The sequence below is a fragment of the Dasypus novemcinctus genome, chromosome 13 (genome assembly GCF_030445035.2).
Source record: "Dasypus novemcinctus isolate mDasNov1 chromosome 13, mDasNov1.1.hap2, whole genome shotgun sequence".
NCBI classification, from domain to species: Eukaryota; Metazoa; Chordata; class Mammalia; order Cingulata; family Dasypodidae; genus Dasypus; species Dasypus novemcinctus.
In genome coordinates, this window is record NC_080685.1 from 57,727,333 (window position 1) to 57,747,896 (window position 20,564).

The 20,564-nt window shown below is 35.5% G+C and overlaps 1 protein-coding gene across 4 annotated transcripts in view; it reads left to right on the forward strand.

Moving 5' to 3' along the window:
- The window catches only part of RALGPS2 (Ral GEF with PH domain and SH3 binding motif 2), a 219,544-nt gene that overhangs the window by 106,872 nt on the left and 92,108 nt on the right, over nt 1–20,564 (forward strand). For 2 of the 4 annotated variants that reach the window (XM_058274797.1, XM_058274793.2), the window contains exons 6-7: nt 8,432–8,521; nt 15,338–15,430. In XM_058274797.1, coding sequence (XP_058130780.1) covers nt 8,432–8,521; nt 15,338–15,430 — 183 coding nt within the window. The remainder of the gene's footprint in view (nt 1–8,431; nt 8,522–15,337; nt 15,431–20,564) is intronic. The other 2 variants (XM_058274799.2, XM_058274798.2) reach the window with 1 other exon arrangement.

Below are 20,564 nucleotides of genomic sequence, written 5' to 3' on the forward strand. Positions count from 1 at the left end.
GCCGATTCAAAGGACCAGAATTATGTTGGCTTTTATAAAGGGAATTTATTTGGAGTAAAAGCTTATAGTTCTGAGGCTGTGAAATGTCTGAGTCAAGGTACGATCAGAGATGCTTTCTCACCAAAGTCAGCTGATGGTGATCCTGATGTCTGCCATGTGGCAATCAGGCATGTGGCTGGGCTGGGCTCCTCAGCCTTGAGCTGCTTCATGGGTCCAGCCTCTTTCTGTGCCTCTGCAGACTCCAGAACCTCTCTCAGCCTCTCGGGGCTTCTCTGCCTTTCTGCAACTATAGGGTGTTCTTTGTCTCTCTACTTTCTTCTTTCTTCTACATGGCAGGGTAAAAAATGGAAGGTTCCTTCTTTCTCCTATGTATGTCTATCCGTCTGTCTGTCTGTCTCTCTCTCTGTCTCTGTTTATATCAGACCCAGCAAGAGGGCAGAGACAACCTAAATCATCCTTCAATGACGTAGTCCAATCAAATGCAATCTAATAAAGTGGTCTAAAGTGAATCTAATACAATCAAAGGATGCCACACCCAGAGGAATAGATTAGTTTAAGAACAAAATCTTTTTTGGGGATTCATCAAATTCAAATTGTCACACATATTTTTTTATTATTATCTTTTTTAACTATACAAGACAGTGTCTTATTTTTTTCCCCCAAAATGGTTGTACCAATTTACATTCCCACCAGCAGACTATAAGAGTTTTTGTTACTGCATACCTATCAACACTTGGTATTATCTGTCTTTGCAATCTGATTGGTATAAAATAACTAACTTTCATTTTATTCTATGAATATTTATTAAGCTCCTATATCTGGGGCATTCGTTTAGATGTTTGGCATGTATCAGCAAACAAGATAAAGATTACCCACTACCTTCATGGACCTTACCATTCTAATGCTTCCTAGTTTTAATTTCACATTTTTTTCTTTTCTGGAAGTTGCCATTTCTAAATCTTCCTGGTCATTTTCATTATTCTCTTATTTGTTTTTAAACTACATATTGAAAATAAAACATGATACAGAAAGCCACAAAACAAATGTAAGGTTTAATGAATTATTGTCAGGCAAGTATCCTTGGACCCACCACCCAGGTTAAGAAATAAAACGTTAGCACCCACCCTAGAAATCTCCCTCTGTGTACCGCATCCCAATCATACCCTTCTTTCTTTCCCCAAAAGTAGCCACTAACTTAACTTTCATAGTATTTACTTCCTTGTGGATCTATAAACAGTATAGAATAGCCTTGTCAATTTTTAAAATTTAACAAGTGTTGAGTTTTTTATCTTAAAATTCTCCCTTCATCCTTTATTTTCCTTATCATTTTTCTGTGGAGGAATCCAGGCATTTTGATCTGTAGATTTCCCACAGTCTAATTGCATTTATACAAGTTTCTGCAAATTAGCAGCTGGTTCCAAAGCTTGTATTTTTTCATCACAAGGCAATTGATATCTGGTTGTTTCTTTTTTGTGATGTTAACAATTCAGTGTCTATATTCATTAATTAATTTGGGGTTGTTAAAAGGTGAATAGTACGAATACAGAAATGTTCCTCTATTACAAGGTGTTAAGAATATGGTGATACATGGGAAAAATACAACTAATATAACCTATAGACTATAGTTAACAGTAATAGTGTAATATTTTTGCAGCAAAGGAAAAGAAGATACTATATCAATGCTAAAGGTAAAAAAAAGAACATGGGATTTAGTTTTATGAGATGTGAATATGATCAAGCATTTTCTTTTCATTTTCTTCATTAACAAGGAAACCTTAGTCATGTTGTTTAATCTGTGCCCATTTATTCATCTTTATGAACACTGGAGAAACATTGGATTTTATTTTTAGAATTAATTAAGAGAAATGTGCCTGGACAGGATTTTTAAAAGTAATGATTCCATAATTTGTTAAGATGCCTTTTGTCTTTTGTTTTTGAAGTTGAAATAAAATTTACCAATTTTGAAAAAAATTTAAAAATAAGAAGAGGTGACTTTTCATTTCATTATTTCTTTTTCAGTTATTAGTTGGAGTTCTTTTATAAAGAGAAATTTCCCTTCATCTTGTAATTTCTTACCCAGAAGTCAATTTACTATAGGAATGAAAGAATAAATGTCTAATTATTTCCTTTTGCTTTACAGTTTTGAAGATAATGAAATGATGTTCTTTTACCTGTTGGTGATCACCAAGTAGTTTTCTTATTTTTTAATATCATTGTGAACACATGTATTTAAACATATATGATGGGTTTCAATCCATTGCAATTTGTATCTGTATTGACACAATCATATTGTGTCATCTTTGAACAGTGTGAGCCTCTGAAGGGTGACTCCCATGTCCTTTTGTCATCACCCTAGCAGACTTTGTTTGCTTGCCATCTCGTATTACTGATTCATTTGTTTATTTCCCGGAGGAACATTTCTTTAAGAAGTCCTGGTTTCATACAGTGGTAAATGGTATATCAACAACAACAATCTGGATTCTAGGGATACTCATTGCTACTGGGGTGATCATAATTGCTAGGCCTTTTGAACAAATAAAGCTAGGATATTTATAGCTCTATTTATATCCATACCTATTTATCTATAATGTATCATACACACATGTATACAATTAACATTTTAAAAATAAAATATCTATTGAGTTCCTATGATACTCCCTATTCCAACTCAGGACCAGAATTTTTACTTCATCTTCTCTCTATTGCATCTATGTGTCCTTTCTTCCACACCCAGACTCTAGGTTTTCAAGGAACAAGGAATGTTCTATAATTACTCATTTGCTTTATTGTACATAAAGAACAGCAGTCTTGGAAAAACAATACTAGTAATACCACCACCAATATTATTATTGAAAATAAATAACTTTTTTGCATTTGTTTTATTATCCTCCTGTTTTTTATAATTTAATACATATTATCCAGGCATATAGCCATTATATACTGTGCTCTCCTCCTAACTCTCACTCTTAGTTCTGTGAGTCATTACATATTTGATACTTACTAACATCCTTATGTTGATGTCACTCTTGTCATTTTGGTTGTCTGAAGCTTGTTCTCCAGTGTATTACCCGGGACAGGGAGAGCTCATTGGAACAATAATCTGAGTTCTTAACATTGACAAGTTTGCATATGCTCTTTATAGGTGAAAGGCAATTTTACTGGATAAAAAATCCTCGGCTCACATTTTTTTTCCTTGATTATCTTTTTTATGTTATTTTACTTTTTTTTTTGGCTTTGAATATTGTTGTTAAAACTTGATAATTGAATTTTCTTTCCTTAAAAATCACTTTAATCTGTCTTTATACCCAAAAGATTTTTTAAGTCCATAATTGTATTAAAATATGTCTTGGTTTTAGTCATTCTGGTCAGTTTTCTCAGGTGTAGTTGGCCCTTGCTAATGCTATTGACTAGAGAACCTACAGTTACACTTTCCAGCATGGCGTTGTCAGAGTTTTTGGACTTCTTACCTGGTAGCTTAGAGCTCCCAGAGAGAGTTCCAGCAGTTCAGCCTAGGACTACATGGTCTTTTAAGACTTTGCCATGGTAGTCACTTAGCATCAATTTAACCATACTCTATTCTTGGAAGTAGTCACAAGCCTGCCCAGATTCAGTGATTGGTGACAGACACCCAACTAACAATGAGAGGAGTGACACAGATCTTGTGGCCATGTTTTAAGATTACCACAGGGAGAACAGCCTCCTACATGGGAGGTCCTAGGCTCGTTTCTGTGCCTCTTAGAGAAAAACAAACAAGCAAGCAAATAAAAAAGCCAACTCAAGGGAGCCAGTGCCGCTCAGTGATTGAGCACTAGTCTCCCAATATGAGGTCCTGAGTTCAATCCCTGGTCTGGGTACCTCAAAAAAATTAGCATAATTTGTCATGTCTGACATAAAATTTAATTAGTCAGTGATCATGCAGTTTAGACTGAATTCATGAGTAATATTTGCTAAGATTATTGTTAAAATATATATAGTATAACTTGACAGTTTTAAAGAAGTAAACCTTGATAGAAGCAGGGAGAATTATGACTATTGGTATAAAGTTAGTAAATATTTAGATGTCTTTGTATATCTATTTTACATTTGCAAATACATTTGTAAACTATATACAAAATATATACAACTACAAGTAAATTCTGACGTGTTTCTCATTTTAAAAAGTGAGAGAGGATATTATAAGAAACTGTATGCCAACAAACAAGAAAACCTAGATGAAAATGGACACATTCCTAGAAATGCATGAAACACCTAAAGTGACACTACAAGAAATACAAGAACTTAAGAAACCAATCACTTTTAAAGAGATTGAATCCATCATCAAAAATTTCCCAACAAAGAAAAGTTCAGGACTAGATGGCTTCACAGGTGAATTCTACCAAGCATTTCAAAAAGAATTTACACCAATCTTGTTTAAACTCTTCCGAAAAATTGAGCAGGTGGGAAAATTACCCAACACATTTTATGAAGCCAACATCACTCTAATACCAAAGCCAGATAAAGACACTACAAGAAAGGAAAATTACAAACCAGTTTCTCTAATGAACATAGGTGCAAAAATTCTCAACAAAATACTTGCAAATAGAATCCAACAGCACATCAGAAAACTTACACATCATGACCAAGTGGTATTTGTTCCTGGTATGCAAGACTGGTTCAACATAAAACCAATCTGCATAATATACATTAACGAATTGAAGGAAAAAAAACACATTGTCATCTCAGTCAACACGAAGAAGCAGTCAGCAAAATCCAGCATCCTTTCCTGTTAAAAACACTTCAGAAGATAGAAATGGAAGGAAAATTCCTCAATCTGATAAAAGGCATATATGAAAAACCCACAGTCAACATCGTACTCAATAGGGAAAGGTTGAAAGCTTTCCCTTTAAGATAGATAACAAGACAAGGATGCCCACTGTCACCATTTGTTATTCAACATTGTACTAAAAAGTTCTAGCTAGGGAAATTAGACAAGAAAAAAAATTAAAGGCATCCAAATAGGAAAAGAGGAAGTAAAACTTTCACTGTTTGCAGATGACACGATCCTGTACTTAGAAAATTCTGAAGTATCCATGACAAAGCTATTTGAACTAATAATTAAGTTCAGCAAAGTAGCATGCAAAAATCAGTAATGTTTTTGAACAATCTGAGGAGGAAATAAGGGGGAGAATTCCATTTACAATAGCAACAAAAACTCAGATATCTAGGAATTAATTTAACCAAAGAAGTACAGGCCCTGTATGCAGAAAACTACAAAACAGTGCTAAAAGAAATTTTAAAAGACCTAAACAAATGGAAAGACATTCTGTGTTCATGGATGGGAAGAATAAATATCATGAAGACATCAGTCTTACCCAAAATGATTTATAGGTCCAATGCAATACCAATCAAAATTCCAACAGCCTCCTTTACGGAATTAGAAAAGGCAGTTACCAAATTCATTTGGAAGGGAAAGTGTACCCGAATAGCCCGAGGCATACTAAAAAGGGAAGTGTGCGGGGGGGGGGGGGGGGGGGGGGGGGGGGATTTCACCGCCTGACCTTGAAACGTACTACAGAGCTACCCTGGTCAAAACAGCATGGTACTGGCATAAAAGATAGATACTTCGAGCGGTGAAATAGATTTGAGAATCCAGCAACAAACCCTGACCTGTACAGTCAACTGGTTTTTGACAGACTTGCATAGTTAATGAGACAAAACAGTCTCTTCAACAAATGGTGCTGGGACAACTGGATATCTATAACCAAAAGAATGAAAGAGACCCCTGTCTCATTCCCTATACAAGAATCAACTCAGAATGGGTCAAAGATCTAAGTATAAAAGCCAGAACCATAAAAATACTGGAAGAAAATGTAGGGAAGCATCTTTTTTTTTTTTTAAATACATTGCTTGGGTTTTTTTTTTAGATTTTATTTTATTTCTCTCCCTTTTCCCCCTGTTGTCTGCTCTCTGTGTTCATTCCCTGTGTGTTCTGTGTCTGCTTGCATTCTTGTCATAGGGCACCAGGAAACTGTCACTTTTTTGTTGTGTCATCTTGCTGCATCAGCTCTCCATATGTGCGGCACCACTGCAGGGTGGGCTGTGCTTTTTTCACACAGGGCAGCTCTCCTTGAGGGGCGCACTTCTTGTGCATGGGGCATCCCTATGTGGGGGACACCCCTGCATGGTACAGCATTCTTTGCATGCATCAAAACTGTGTGTGGGCCAGCTCACCACACAGGTCAGGAGGCCCTGGGTTTGAACCCTGGACCCTCCATATGGTAGGCATATGCTCTATCAGTTGAGCCACAACTGCTTCCCCAGGAAGCATCTTAAAGACCTTGTGGTAGGTAGTGATTTCTAGGACCTTACACCCAGAGCATGCACAACAAAGGAAAAAATAGATAAATGGCACCTCCTCAAAATTAAATACTTTTGCACCTCACAGGACTTTGTCAAAACTCAAGGGGAAAATATTTGGAAATTACATGTTCAATAGGGATTAATATCCAAGATATATAAAGAGATATTACAACCCAACAATAAAAAGACAACCTAATTTAAAAATGGGCAAAAGATTTGAATAGGCATTTGTCCAAAGAAGAAATACAAACAGCAAAAAAACACATGAGGGAAGCGGACTTGGACCAGTGGCTAGGGCGTCCGTCTACCACATGGGAGGTCCACGGTTCAAACCCTGGGCCTCCTTGACCCATGTGGAGCTGGCCCATGCGCAGTGCTGATTTGTGCAAGGAGTGCCCTGCCACCCAGGGGGGCCACGTAGGGGAGCCCCACGCACAAGGAGTGCGCCCCCTAAGGAGAGCTGCCCAGCGCGAAAGGAAGTCCAGCCTGCCCAGGAATGGCGCCGCACACACAGAGAGCTGACGCAGCAAGATGTCTCAACAAGAAGAAACAGATTCCTGTGCCGCTGACAACAACAGAAGCAGACAAAGAAGAACACGCAGCAAATGGACACAGAGAACAGACAACTGGGGCGGGGGGGAGAAGGGGAGAGAAATAAATAAAATCTTAAAAAAAAAAAACACACACACATGAGGAAATGCTCAACATTTCTTTGCATAGGGAAATGCAAATCAAATCCACAATGAAATATCATTTCACACCTGTCAGAACGGCCAGTATCAGACAGAGAACTACAAGTATTGGAAAGGATGTGGAGAGATAGGAACACTTATTCATTGTTGCTGGGAATGCAGAATGGTATAGCCCCTGTGGAGGATTTTTCGGCAGTTCCTAAAGAAGTTAAATATAGACTTGCCATGCGACCCTGCAATACCATAATGGGTATATACCCAGAAGAACAGAGAGCAGTGACATGAACAGATATCTGCACAGCAATGTTCATAGCAGCTTTATTCATAACTGCCAAAAGTTGGAAACAACCTAGGTGTTCATCAGCTGATGAATGAATAAACAAACTGTGGTGTATTAGAATATTATGCAGCTGTAGGAGGAAATGAAATTGTAAAGCATATGACAACCTGGATGAACCTGGAGGATACCATGTTGAGTGAAGCAAGCCAGACACAAAAGAACAAATACTGTTCGATTGCATTACTGTGAACCAAATATAATGTGACATATGTATGATTCTAAAAAATTATATATATCCAGTGCATTTAACTTAGAAATGGATGTTTTTATTTAATAGTTTTTTCTGTTAAGTTTTTAATTGTTTATATTTTCAATTATTAAATATACAAAATAAATTTTTTTAAAAGTGAAATATGATGCAGTGGCATTTAAAGATACCTTTTGCACAAGGATTTCTAAGTATATCCTGTTTTATTAGATTTGTAAATGGTTGAGCTTTTTTGTTGTAGTGCTTTGACTTTATTTTCATATTACATGGATTTAAATGAGTTATATATCTATTATCAAATTATAAGCAAACTGTTTTCAGCAGAGTAGAGCATTTTCATGTTATTATCTGGTCTGCCTTGTGATGAATGGTTTTTAATGTTTTTTAAAGAAATAAAAAATGAGGTTTCATTGAATTTGAAAGCATTGCATGATTTCTAAAATATACTGTTAAATTTTATAATGCTTATGGTATTTTATTTCATTTTAATCAACCAAGGAAACCATACATGGGATTCTTCACACTTATGATTCTGCTCAATGTAAATAAATGGCAACATGGGATTACACAGATACAGGAAAACATACTATAATTTAAAAATTTATATCAACTTTTTATTAGTTAAAAATCATGTGTATAAGCACATATCTATATTTATATTTCTATCTCTTTATGAAGAGTATGCAACATTTGAATATTGGTTATGTTTTGATAGAGCCAAAGGAAAGAGAGAATATGATTTTTTTTTTTTTTTTTACTAACTATAAGTATGTCATTAGGTAGTTCTCATCATTATTTTGACCCCTAGTGAGTAAAGAATCTCTTTTAACTATTTTTAATTTTTATTTGCAGGTAAGCTTTTGGGTTGTTCGAGAGATTCTTCATGCTCAAACATTGAAAATTAGAGCAGAAGTTTTGAGCCACTATATTAAAACTGCTAAGGTAAAGAAAACTTGTGTTTTTATTTTTGAGTTCAACTATTCACAAATACTTAAGAGTATTTTCCTGTGATACTTTATTTACCAAAGTTTTATGACACTGAGAAGTAAAGCTCCTTGGCTAATAATGTAAGTCAACTTCTTAAATCAGTTGCCTTTTTTTTCTTGCCCCTTTCCTTTATTCCTCCTGTCTTCTGATGTTTCCTTTTATATCCTAGTCCCTCTCTCTGAATAGATGGATAAGTAGACAGAGGTCAAATTATGGTGAAATATGATATTTAAGGTACTGGAATTCTTTCTACAGGTGATGCAGAAAGCCATATAGGACACATGGTTAGTTATTTGCTTTTAAAATGATGCGCCCTGCCAAACATTTTGAAAAATTATTTTTAAAAGAAAAATGTAAATGCAGATGTTCCCAAATATGTTAATTGAATAGTTACTGTGGCATAATTAATAAGTGCAGTAAGAGAAATGAATCATGGATTTCAGCAATGTCAGAATTTAGAAGTGGGAGTAGAACAGGACATTCCACAAGACAATACCAAGATGCTATTAAAACCTATAACAGGGAAACGGACTTTGGCCCAGTGGTTAGGGCGTCCGTCTACCACATGGGAGGCCCGCGGTTCAAGCCCCAGGCCTCCTTGACCCGTGTGGAGCTGGCCCATGTGCAGTGCTGATGCGCGCAAGGAGTGCCGTGCCACACAGGGATGTCCCCCCCGCGTAAGGGAGCCCCACGCGCAAGGAGTGCACCCATAAGGAGAGCCGCCCAGTGCGAAGGAGGGAGCAGCCTGCCGAGGAATGGCGCCGCCCACACTTCCCGTGCCGCTGACGACAACAGAAGCGGACAAAGAAACAAGACGCAGCAAAAAGACACAGAAAACAGACAACCGGGGGAGGGAAGGGGAATTAAAATAAATAAAAATAAATCTAAAAAATAAAACCTATAACAACTCCAAATTTATATTTTAAATTCACTAAGAAGTGTGCTAATTTTGTAGTATCAGTCATTATTCTTAAAATATATACATAGATAATCACATTGTGAATGAAGTAAGATATTCTAATTATGTCATTCTTTCATATTTTCCTTGAGCACATGGGGGGGCAATTGTATTCTGATAAATTCAGTGGCACTAGATGGCAGAGTTAGCCTTTTAAAAATTTTTGTATTTTGCTTAAGTGTGATTATGTTTAAAAAAAAAAACACTTTTTAGGATATGTTAGATAAATCCTGGGTTTCAACAAAGAAATTCATGACTTTTTGTCATAGATTCTGAAATTCCACTGGTTCTCTCTTGTTAGTTTTTTTAAATGTACTTGTTTGTTTTCCTCAAGACCCCTAAATTTTGCCCATCAAACTACCATTATCCTTCTCATCAAATAATCATTTAATTCCTTTTCAGTCTCCTACCTTTCGTGCTATTTTTAACAGCTTTACCTTCATGTTAAAAACTAAATTTTTTTTTTCTGGTCATGGGTCTTAAATTCCTCAATTCTGACTTTCTGCCTCCCATATTTCAGTTGGCTGTAAAACTGGCAGGCTTTTTTCTTCTTGTAATAGATGCAATAAGAATATTTATGAAATAACTTTGAGGTATCAAAGAATAATAAAATAGATACCTGTGTAACGACTGCCCACTTTGAATTCCCTTATACTTCTCCATGTATACTCTTCTACCTTCTCACTACAGTAGAAACCATTGTTCTGCATTTTGTTTCTCATTCCCTAGCTTTCTCATATTTATATAAAATCCCTGAATATATTATTTTATGTGTATGTGTTTGAACTTATAAAAACAGAATTATTCCATATTCGCTTTTATACTTAAAAAAGTTGATTTTTGTACTCAGCATTGTTACTGAGATTTGGGCATGTGTTTGGATGTTGCTCAGTTTTAGAATATTCTGTTGTTTGCATATACTACAATTCAATAAATTGTAGTTTGAGTAGTTTATATATTTTTGTTATTTTGTTATTATAAACACTGCTGCTGTAAGGATTTTCATATGAGTCTCTTGCTGCTCATGTGAGGGTTGAAGCCCTAGAAATACAGAGGTTATACTGGGACCATGATTGCTTAGTCATAATATATGTTTATCTCTCTTTTCCAAAGTAGTTATACAAATATACACTCCTGCCAGCAATATATGAAGGTACCCAGTGCTCCACTTCCTGCCACCACTTCATATTGTCAGAATTTTTCATTATTGCCAATCCTGATCAGGATGAAATGTGTCTTGTTTTTAAAAACATTTTTTGTGCCTTTCATTGAATCTGATGATAATAAACATCTTTTTTAAGTGAACCATTTAGATTTTCACTCCTGAAATACCTGTTCAAGATCTTTGAACAATTTTCTATTGCAGTATTGGTCTTATATTGATTTTTTTTTTTTTTTAGTTCTCTATTTAATTCTAGATACTAGTGTTCTGTTATCTACTTCCTATGTCTTCCTATTTGTGGCTTTTTTTTTACCATTGTTCATTGATGTTATATGTTAATAAAGACATTCGTTTTGAGTCAAATTTATTCATCTTAGTACTTTTTATTATCTTCTTTAAGAGTGTCTCTTGAAGAAATTTGCACTAACCTCTGAGAATATCAAAGGTATTCTCTTATGTTATCCTTTAAAAGTTTATAGCATCGATTTTGATTCTTGAGTAGTTAATCCACCTGGAATAAATTTGCATGTATATTAAATTAATCCATAGATTCTTTTTGCATATTTTTCTAAATGAATAATTCATTATCCCAACACCATTTTAAGAAATCTTTTTTATTTCTCTGTTTTATTATGTCTGGAAGTACCTTTATTTCACCCTAGTTCTTAAAAATGTCATTCCAGACTGACAGTTATTCTTTTTCTTTTTTTTAAAAGATTTATTTTTATTTATTTCTCTCCCCTTCCTCGCCACCCACTCCCCCCTCCCCCAGTTGTCTGTTCTCTGTATCCGCTTATATTCTTGTCAGCGACACCGGGAATCTGTGTCTCTTTTTGTTGCATCAGCTCTCCGTGTGTGCAGCTGCCGCTCCTGGGCAGGCTGAACTTTCTTTCGTGCTGGGCGGCTCTCCTTATGAGGCGCTCTCCTTGTGCATGGGGCTCCCCTACGTGGGGGCCACTCCTGCAAAGCACAGCACTCCTTGTGCACATCAGCACTGCGCCATGAGCCAGCTCATCACATGGATCAAGGAGTCCCTGGGTTTGAACCATGGACCTCCCATGTGGTAGGCGGACACTCTTATCTGTTGAGCCAAGTCCGCTTCCTCTTATTTCTAAGCCGTAGATATTGTTTCATACTTTTCAAGCTTCCATTGGTGCTATTAAAAACTCAGCTATTAGTCTGATTGTCATTTCTTTGAAAGTAATCTTTTTTCTCTGGTTGCTTTTAAAATCTTCTTTTCTTTAGCATTCTAAATACATTCAGTGTGACATGTCTAGTTTTGGATTTCTTTTTATTTACTTTCCCCAGGTTCCTGGTCTGGGAATTAGCGTTTTTCAGCAATTTAGGAAAATTTTCTGACATTATCTCTTCAAATGTTGTTTCTATCCCCATTGTATTTTATCATCTCCTTCTACAGCTGGAATCATTTGGCCTTTCATGCTCTATGTTCCCTATCTTTTAACCTCAATTTCACATCTTTTTAACCCTTTGACATCTCTCTTGCATTCTGTATAATACCTCATGTGTATCTTTCATTCTTTTTATTTTCTCCTCACCTTTATCTAAAAGTGCTTTTGACCAGTGCAAAATATAACCAGCACTGTATTTTTCACTTATGTACATCTATTTAGTTCTTTTTGAAGCATCTGAGTCACTTTTTTTTTTTCAAGGTTTATTCTTTATTTATTTCTCTTCCCACCCCCCCATTGTTTGCTCTCTGTGTCCATTCACTGTGTGTGTTCTTCTGTGTCCCCTTGCATTCTTGTCAGCAGAACCAGGAATCTGTGTCTCTTTTTGTTGTATCATCTTGCTGCATCAGCTCTCCATGTGTGCACTTTTTTCCCCACAGGGCAGCTGTCCTTGCAGGGTGCACTCCTTGCGCGTGAGGTTCCCCTACGCGGGGGACACCCCTGTGTAGCACGGCTCTCCTTGTACGCATCAGCACTGCGCCGTGGGCCAGCTCCACACAGATCAAGGAGGCCCTGGGTTTGAACCATGGACCTCCCATGTAGTAGGCGGACGCTCTATCAGTTGAGCCAAATCCGCTTCCCTCCAAGTCACTTTTTTAATCTTTCTCATTCCTCTTATTTTTGATCTAAACAAAATAAATATGTAATTTTATATTCTGTGTTTAAGGCCAGTATCTAAAGTCATTGCTCTCCACTTATGAATTCTCATTTCTTTGTGTTTTTCTTTTTCTTTTAAAAATGTGAGTTCCGATTTCTTGAAACTTGCAAGAATTCTTTGAGACTTGGGTTATGGTAGATCGCTTCATAGTAGATTTACATTTCTTTCTGTCTGGTACTTGAGGATAGTACCAGCATCACAATACTTTTAGCTATGTGTTTGGATTTCTTACTTCTTCTTTTATTTTTCTATTAATGTTTAATTCATTAAAATGTATAAATCTTAATTTTTACTTAGGTGTACACCCTTGTAACCATCACCCAGGTCAAGATACAGAATACTTTCATCACCTCGAAAGTTCCTTCAAGCCCCTTCCCTAACAGTGCGTCTTACTACGCCACCACAGTCCTGTTGAGGAAACTGGTTTTTGAAATTTATGTAAATGGGATCACATGGTATGCACTCTCTTGTGGCAGGTTTCTTTTACTCATCCATGTTGTTTCATTTTATTAGTAGTCCATTCTTCTATTGCTGAGGAGGTTTCCATTCTGTGGGTACACCACAGTTTGATTATTATTTTCTTATTGGTGGGTATTTGGGTTGTTTCCCCTTTTTTGGCTGTTATGAATAAAGCTGCTATGAACATTCTTATAAAATATGCATTCATTTTTCATGAACTATACCTAGGAATGAAATTGCTGGGTCATATGTTAGGCATATGTGTAACTTTATTAGAAACTGCCAAATAGTTTTATGACATGGTTATACCATTTTTAATTCCAGCCAGCAGTAGAGTGTTCCAGTTACTCCATATTTCTTGCCAGTATTAGTGTTTTCAGTCTTTAGTCTTTTTAATTTTAACCATTATTTTGGGTGTGTAGTTGTATCTTATTGTGGTTTTAATTTTGTATTTCCTGGATGAAAAATGATGTCACCCATCTTTCCAGATGCATGTTGACCACTTGGAAATTTTCTTTCATGAAATATCTTTTCAAATCTTATGCCCACATTTTAAAATTGGATTGACTAGCTTTTTTTCTTATTGTTTGTAGGAATTTTTATATATTCTAGATACAAACCAGAAATATATATTGCAACCATTTTCTCTCAGTCTGTGGATTGCCTTTTTACTTTCTTACTGCTTGTCTTCTGATGAATAAGAAGAGTGTTGAATTTGGATGAAATTGTCAATCACGAAGATAAAACAAAGTGACAAGTATAAAAGTATACTGTTTTGGTCCCCTGGCGCTATTTGTATAACGTCCTCCCTCTTCCTCACAGTCCCTCACTGTCAGTTGTCACTTCTGGGAAACTGAACTTCTCATACAGGGTTAGGGACTGGTTCTTTCCTCTCTACTTTTATAGAACTCCATATTTTTATTCTAGAAATACGCAGTTTGGATTTGTATTTATTTTCATGTCTGTCTCACTAGACTGAAGCTTCTTAATAGTTGTGTTTTAGTGTTAATGCAGCATGCTTTCTGACCTATAGTAAATGTTCACAATGTATTTATTGAATGAATGGTTTCCCAACTAAGTTACACAACTTTCCTGTTTGAAGATTTATATCCTTTTTATATTTATTAATTTATTATGTTTTTGTTTGTTTTCTTTGAGTTTTCAGTCAAATACCCCACCCAAAGCATTTTCTAGACCTGGGGAAGGAAGGTTAGGAAAATTCTAAATGACTGACTTTTAGATGGACCAATTGGCTATAGGCATCAGATAATATGAAAAAATCTGGGAAATTAGCAAGAAATATCACCTAGCTTTCTTGGCAAATTATGGAACCCAGTGTTAGGTAGGAGTTTCCTGGAAGCATACTGTAAAAACAGGGTCTTCCATTGGGGAGCAAGTAGATTTCCCAGTATGAATGAGGAAGAATGGGTCTGGGAATTTTGGCAGGAGGAAGCAGGAAATTGAGGAGGACTGTGGAAAACAGGTTTGAACTGTAACCCTGGAATATGGGGATACTTGATAAGAAACTAGAGTACAGTCCTGGCGATAGACTCTTTCCTGAAACTTAGAGCGTAAGGCAAGGCTTAATATATCTTTCAGTATAAAAAGGAGACTGGTTATTGGAAACCAGGGGTCTTGATCATAGCAGGAAACTTGATACTGAGCCATATTTTGATTTTTAAAAAAATATATACTACCCACCTAGAAGTAGATATTCCCCCCTGAGCTTGGGGACAGTGATAAGTTAGAACATGAAAGTTCTCTTCTGTGCCCAGAACAATCTACAGTAAACATAGTGGGTACTCTGAATTATATTGTTTGTTCATGGCATCCTTCCCCAAGGTTGTACAGTCATAGGCTTTTTTTCTGCCCAACAATCATGACTAAGAGAAAGGAGGTTTAAATTGAAGAGATATAATAGAAAGACAAATTTTAGCAACAAGGGTAATAAATACTGGACTATTACCAATTTTGCCTAAATTATACATGTTGTGAATCTAAAGTTTTCTTTCTCTTGGTATTTATTTTTCATCCCCCCCCTCTTCTTTTTTTTTCATATCTTCAGAAACTGTATGAGCTGAATAATCTTCATGCACTTATGGCAGTGGTTTCTGGCTTACAAAGCGCCCCAATTTTCAGGTTGACTAAAACATGGGCGGTGAGTAAATTTCCTTAATTAATGAAAGGTTAGGCTTTCTTTTGGAAGTAAAGATGTATATATGTTTCTTTTGTGGTTCTTAGTAAGGATAATATTACGATATTAGGTAAGGATTTAAAATTATTTTGTACTCTGCTCTTTGAAACCCACACTTTCTCTCCTTAAGTGTTTCACCAGATTTGTCAGGTCATTTTTGGGTAGATTGCAGTTTGGGGCTTGGTTTCTGCTCTTCGGGAAATCTTGTTTTGTAGAATCTGTCTAAATATTCTTATTGACAAGATATTGTTTCATATTCACTGATGGGAAATTATGAATACGAAAAACTGCATTTAATCATGTCAAGATTGTCTTTGGAAAGTATGAGGAATATTTAAACTGTAAGTTTCAAAAACTTACTGATTTAGGTTTTCATTATTTTTAAGTCAGTAAACCACTGGGTTTTTTTTCCTTTGGAATAATGGAAAATCTGATACTTAACTTGGCATTATGTGATGTTGCTGTGCATTCTGATGTTATATTAATCATATTTGGTTCTATTACTTTACCAAGGTCAGGGTTGTAAAATCTCATTTCTGCAAATTTGTATATTTCGTATTTAAGTCATGTGATACTGGCCTCAGGCTTTCCAGGGTTTTTTTCCTTTTTTTAATATATTTTTTATATATTTTTAAAAGATACATAGATCACACAAAATGTTACATTAAAAAAAGCAGGAGATTCCCATATGCCCCACTCCCCACACCCCTCACTTTTCCCACAACAGCTTCTTTCATTAATGTGGTACATTCATTACAATTGATGAATACATTTTGGAGCACTGCTACACAGCATGAATTATCATTTACATTGTAGTTTACACTCTCTCCCAGTCCATTCATTGGGTTATGGCAGGGTGTATAATGTCCTACATCTGTCCTTGCAGTATCATTCAGGACAACTCCAAGTCCTGAATATGCCCCCACATCACACCTCCTTTTCCCTCTCCATGCCCTCGGCAACTCCCGTGGCCACTGTCTCCACATCAGTTATATAATTTCTTCCATTGCTAGAGTCACAATAATTCTATAGTAGAATACCAGTAAGTCCGCTCTAATCCATATTTAATTCTTCCATCCTGAGGACCCTTTTTCCAGGTATTTTCTAGAATTTATATAAGTAAAATTTTAGAGTCAACTGAATTTATTCATATTTAGTATTATTCCTCATTGCTCAAGAGAAATGATTTTGTTTAAAGTCTTTTACATTTTGTAAAAATGGTTTGTGAGTTCTTATGGTTCTATGCTAAAAACATGACTAGCTTTAAATAACTTTTTTAAGTTATTAAAATCTGTTTTTAATTACCCTAGTCCTGCTTTCACTTTTCACAATATCTAAAGACAGATGTTTTTCATGAAAACCAGAGTCAGCTTCTATGTTGGGACAACCTTAATGTGGAAGAGCTTATGATCCAGTTTATATTTCATTTGTATTATAGAAACACCTGGGTGAAAGGCTTTCCTACTTAAAATTTTTATAAAAATAGTGGTGGCCTTATCCTCTTTCCTTAAAATTTGAATTTCATGGGGGGAATGGAAATGATTATAAAGTTTTAGGGAAAGGAATTATATTCTGATTTATGAGATACATTTCCCTTTACTTAAATTTTTATTTTCCTTGAAATATTTACATTGTCTCCCTCATCTGTTTGCATGGAAAAATATATATTTTTTAATTTGGTAACAGCTCCATTATTAATCTGAATAAAACAAGATTTTTTGTATTAAATTTTAAAATATTCCCTACTCTGCCGAGTACTGTCTTAATTACTTGCCGTAGAGTAGTAAATGATATGGACAAAGCCCCATTCCCATACAGCTAACATTCTAGTGGGGAAAGATAACCTGTAAACAAATAAATAATTTATCATAGATAGTGGTAAATGCTCTGAAGAAAAATAACTACATAATAAATGGTATAGAAAAGAATGCAGGGCAGTACTATTTTATATAATGTGCTAAGAGAATTTCTGATAAGTTGCAGCTGGTTCAAGACATGGCAATTTGAGGGAATCAATCAGTTTTCTAACTGGGAGAAGAAAATTCTGTGTAGAGGGAATAGCCAGTAGAGACACCCAGATTTGTTCAAAGAAAAGTAAGGGTGATCAGTGTAACGATAGTATTTAAAACATGAGATTAGATAGGATTAGCTAAGGAGTAAGCAAAGATAAAAGAGTGTAAATGTAAAGGAGTTATTATAGTGATAGATGAGGAATCTAAGCCAAATAAAATGAGGGAACTGACAGTTTGAGGGAGGTGATTAACAGTGAAAAGATAGGAAGTTCCAGTGAAGTCAAATAATTTTTGGATTCAGGATGACGTGGGAGCGGAGACCAAGAAAGCCAAGAGGAAGAAAAGTGAAGAAACTGAGAAACCAGGATATTAGGGGTATCACGCATGTGAAGATTTATGATAAGAATATGTTGACTTGTGGGTTCTTTCTTTCTAACTACTAAAATCTTCAATATATTTGTGAGAAAGATCTGCAGATTTACTTTGTGGTCCAGTATGGTAGCCACTAGCCATTGTGCTGCACATAACATCATGGATAAAATATTAATATAAATATATTGACTGAACAAAGTGTCAAAGAATATAAATAGTATAATATTCTATAGTCAAAGATAAACTTACGGGAATGATAACTGCAAACTTCAGAATAGTGGTTACTGCTTACCTCTTTTTTTTTTTTTAAGTGACTTAAAACAATACACATTTATTATCACACAGGTTCTTTAGGTCAGGAGTCTGGACCTGGCTTAGCTGAGTCCTCTGTTTTGGAGTCTCACAAAGACGCAGTCAAGGTTTGGGCCAGGGCTACAGGCTCATCTGAGGCTTGAGTGGGGAAGACTGTTGGTAGAATTTATTTCCTCATGGTTGTAGGAATAAACATGCTTGTTTCTTGCTTGCTGTCAGTTTGAGCCTTCCCTCAGTTGCTTGAGGCCTTCTGTATACTTATCTCTTAAAGACAGAACTGCTATGGAAGGAGCACATGGGTAAATGTGTGTCATTGGTAATTTATTTCTTAGGAAGGAAGGTGGGTTCATGTGTATTCGTTGTGTAAAATAAATGAACTAATTTAACAAGAACATCACAACAGGAACTAATGGTAATTTCGAGTGCCATGAACAATCAGTCATAATCTGCATGTGAGGTCCAAGTTAAATAAATAAAGGCTTTGTTTATGCAAATGCAGGCATTTCTACATATTTGTGTGGGGATTACTATTCGAGGTGATGAGGAGTGATCTGAGAATCTTGCTTTTCTTATGGTGACTGACTTGAACTGAGATTCATTCTAATTTTCTCCAAAGCAGATTGTGGTGGTTAGGTGATAAAGAGATTTAGAGATCTTGCTGGGAATATTTGCATTTCTGTGGGCTCTCTTTTTCATGAATACTGCTCAAAGTGGGAAGAGCTTTATACCCAAGATTTTTGGCCACGGGAAAATGGTAGAGAACATGTGGAAACATTGTGAAGTAGTTTGTTGTCTTCTTTTCTTGGGGGGGGGGGGGGATGTAGTGAGATGACATTAGAAATATCAGAAAAGATCTGAAAAGGAGAAAAAGTCAAGACTTGTTATACCTTTCCACGTGGGCTTTGGATGAATTTTTGAGCTGTCTCTAGGAAATACCTATTTTAACATCTAATCATTTCTTTGTATCTGTAGTCTTCCTCTAAATAGTCTTCTGGAAATACGTCTTCCCTTCTGTCTCCCTCAGGCTGAATGCTATTAATCTGGTTATTGAATTATTATAAAAATTACAAAATATAAATTTTTATATGTATTTGGCCATATAGTTCTTTACCATAGTTTAATAATTCAGATGTGGTGAGATCAGTTATGAGTTGGAAGTAATTTGTTTCTCTTAATGTTTGAAGTAGCAAAGTGTTTTCTTTATTTTCATTTTTTTCTTTTTTTGTGAAGTACCAGTGTTTTTGAATGATTAACTTAGGGGAAAAAATAGACTTATTGTTATCCCTACAATGTCACATCACTATATTTTGCATATCCAAATGCTTTCTTATGTGGGAGGAAAAGAGAAAACAGTTAGATTTACAAGTGGTAGCAAGCAATGATTTGCACCTAATCTTGACAATGCTAATCACGTGTGTTGTAGGGGGGACTAGGCGGAAGTTCATGAAACCACTGTTTTAAATCATAGACTATCTATATAAAACATTAACGGGAAATAACTCCATGACATCATGTTTCAAAGAGGAAGGGAGACTTCTCATTCACTCTTCTGACTATAATCTTTGGTGCTTGCTTTGTTGGTAGAGATTATCTAAAGATAATCTGCCTCTGATAGCCTATGAAAATAGATTCCAACATCAATCCCAACTGTACTACTTTAAATACTGGAAAGAGTAGTGGATCATGTGTCAGAATACTCTTTTAACTCCAGAACCAGACCTATGAGACTCTGAAAAACAGGGGTATAATCCTTGTGAGCAAGTGAATGACTAAGAGTGTTAGTATGCTCTGCTATTTGCTAACCTTATGATCATATTTGGATCTCTGTCTCCTTATTCCTAAATTAATCTTCAAACTTTTCTGTTAACCTCTAAGGAAAATAAGATGAGAATATAGGTGAAAGTGTTTTGCCTGCTGGAAAATAACACCAGTACTTTATGACATAAAGTGGAATTTTATTGCATAGTAATGAAATAGTAACTTCGTATGTTTAAAGAAAAAATATTTTTTCCAGAGTCTTTGGAATAATTCCAAAAAATATTTCCTGAAACTTTTAGTTAATACTATCGTGGATACTCCTGACCCTGCCTTTCTTTTACTTCTTTTGATTTTCAAAGTGATCTCAAAAGGCACTGACTGCAAATATTCCCTTGAAGCCTCTTAAAACAATAACCTTTTAGTGTATCTCAGTTGATTGATCAACTGTAGTGATATAGCAGTGATTCAAGAGAATAAAGAGAAAATATCATATCAGAATCCCCAAAATAGAGAGAGTCCCTGGGTTTTCCGGTCATTGTCAAATTTCAGTGATGAGATTAGCAAGAAAAATTGTTACTTAAATCATGAAATTCGATAATTATTTCTTAATTTTTTTGCAAGAATGATCTTTATCTTTGAGGATA